This window comes from Plasmodium gaboni (assembly GCF_001602025.1).
Source record: "Plasmodium gaboni strain SY75 chromosome Unknown, whole genome shotgun sequence".
NCBI lineage: Eukaryota > Apicomplexa > Aconoidasida > Haemosporida > Plasmodiidae > Plasmodium > Plasmodium gaboni.
The window spans coordinates 1-2,820 of record NW_017385185.1 but is presented as its reverse complement, the minus strand read 5'-3'; the positions used below and the strand labels follow the sequence as shown (position 1 = coordinate 2,820).

General features: G+C 16.8%; 1 protein-coding gene across 1 annotated transcript; it reads right to left on the bottom strand.

Moving 5' to 3' along the window:
- On the bottom strand, positions 1-2,820 carry PGSY75_0001600B (hypothetical protein; the record flags this gene model as incomplete). Its single annotated transcript, XM_018783143.1, has 1 exon — positions 1-2,820. A coding segment is annotated over one exon (2,820 nt), but the record flags the coding sequence as incomplete, so codon positions are not given.

Sequence of the window (2,820 nt, the reverse complement as noted above, 5' to 3'; positions counted from 1 at the left end):
ATAAATAAAAAATGATATATAAGTATAAGTATTAAACGTGATTTATGAATACGATTAAAAAGATCATCTATATATATATTATAATTATTGATAGTTTCAAATTTGTGATCTGTATATGACTTGTTTATTTCTTTTTCTTCATGATTATAATAATGATTGTTAATATGATTATTATTTTTTTCTTCATTTATAATTGTATTATTTTTCATATGTGTGTATATAATAGAATTATTTAATATATGTGGTAATTTATAATCTTTATGTTTATTTTGAAATTCTTGTAAATTATTTATATACATTAAATTTGGAAGAACTTTAGAAGTAGTTTCATATTTTTTTATATTATTAACATATGGATCTAATGAAAAATTGTCTTTGATATTATTACATACTAATGGTATATCTATTAAATTGATTTTATTTTTGAATGCATGTTTTTTTTTTTTATCTTTTTTTTTTTGATATTTATTATTAATATTTCTTTCATAAAATTTTAAATCATGTATAAATATATTGTCATCAATAAAATGGTTCTTTTCGTCTGGTTCATTATAAGAATAATTAAATAATATATTGTTGTCATCATCTTGTATATAATATTCTGAATTATAATTCTTGTTTATATATTCATTACATGATATGTGTTGATAATTATTTTTCTTCCTCTTTGTTTGTGTCGTCATACAAGTATCATAAAATTTTTGTATGACTGTAAAAAATATTTTTATAAAATGTGTTGTATTATAAGTGTTATTATATAGAAAGGCCACATATATTAAAGAATATATATTTGATGTATTTAAAATTTGAGATAAAGTAAATTTTTTATATATATTATAAGGATTAAACAAATCTTCAAATGATTTACATATATTATTATTATTTTGTATATGAAATAATATATAACATAATACATAGAAACCTTTTTTTTTTATAAAAATATATTTTTGTTTTATTAATGATAAAAAATAAAAGGACCATTCATAATTTATATATATATTACTTTTTATTAAGATATTAATAAATAACAATAATTTATGTACCTTTACATGTTGAAAGGATCTAAAAAGAATATTGTTTTGATTAGATGTTATAACAGCATCATGTTTGTTCATACTATCAACATTATTTTTTTTACATATATTATATATATATAAATTTTTTTTTACATATTTTTTATTAATATTTTCTAAATATATATTATTTATTGATATATGATTTCTTTTATTTGTTTTTTTTAAGGATGGTCTATAATTATTTAATAAAATGAATAACAGTTTTTTGAGTTCATTTTTATAATTTAATTTATTATACATAAGAATAATAATTCTGACTAAATGTTTAGAACTTATATTGTTTATATTGTTTATTATATAGTTTATTATTTTATCGAATAATTTATATTCATACAATTTATTTTTTGAACATATATAGATAATATCTTTTATGTGATGAAAATTGTAATCCTCAATATGTTGAAATATATCATCTTTTATGAGTGAGATGGATGATATGATATTATGATGGTCTACACTGTTTGTTTTAATATACACACTATGGATATTATTCATATTATTGATATGATTGACATGATTGATATTATTCATATTATTCATATTATTCATATTACTCATATTATTCATATTATTCATATTATTCATATGTGTTTGCCATTTGCATATAAATATCAAATCCTGTCCTTTGAAATAACTTCTTTTTTTTTTTAAAAAATTCCTAATTGAATTAATAAAAATATGATCATCATATGAATAATTAATAATGTTTGCCTTTTTAACTATTTTCATATACTTTATAAAAATAGATGTGTCTTGAAAATTATTTAAAAATAATCGGATAGATTTATTTATATATTTATCACACATTATTAATGTGTTCAGATCTTTTCTCTTTTTAAATTTATGATAAGTCATAATTTTGTATTTTTGTTTTTTTAAAAAAAAAAAATGAAAATATTTTTTCTTTATTATATTATTATTAAATAGTTGAATTATATTATTATTATTTTTTTTTTCCTTTATGTTGTGGCACAACATGTTCTTATAAATATTTTTATAGACACCATTATGGATGTATGCCTTAATATATATTTGTTCGTCCTTTTTTTTTTTTTTTTTTTTTTTTTCTTCCTTCGTACTTATAATTTTATATTTTTTAAATATGGCATTTTTAATAAAGCGAAAATAATTAATACGATATGTTCTGATATGATTATGATGGTTTGTAATTTTTTTTTCTTTTTTTGTTTTATTTATATTTATAATATTGGAGATAATGTTTTTTAATTGCATACAAGCGTTTAAAAATTTTATCATATATTGATGATTCACATTGTGGATGTTATAATGATGATTATATGGAGATATATGATAAATATGTTGATTATATGAATTGGTGTCATCACATATATTGTTTATATGATATATATTGTTTATATCAGACATATTGTTCATATCACACATATTGTTCATATCACCTACATTATGATGTTCATTTGTTCTTTCTATATTATTAATCCTTTTAAGAATTAATAAAAAAAAATCAAAATAAAATCTCTTAATATGAACATAAAATATAAACAAAGCAAACAAATCATAAATATTATATAAATTGTGAGTATTATTCAATATGTCATTTTTATAATTCAATACACTAGAAATATTATACATATTATATATATTATTATATATATTATTTTTATAGGACATATTTATATTTCTTTGTAATAATATATCATTTTTAAATAAGAGATGTAAAACAAAATAAATGTGATTATTTTTATTAAATAGATATAATAAATAA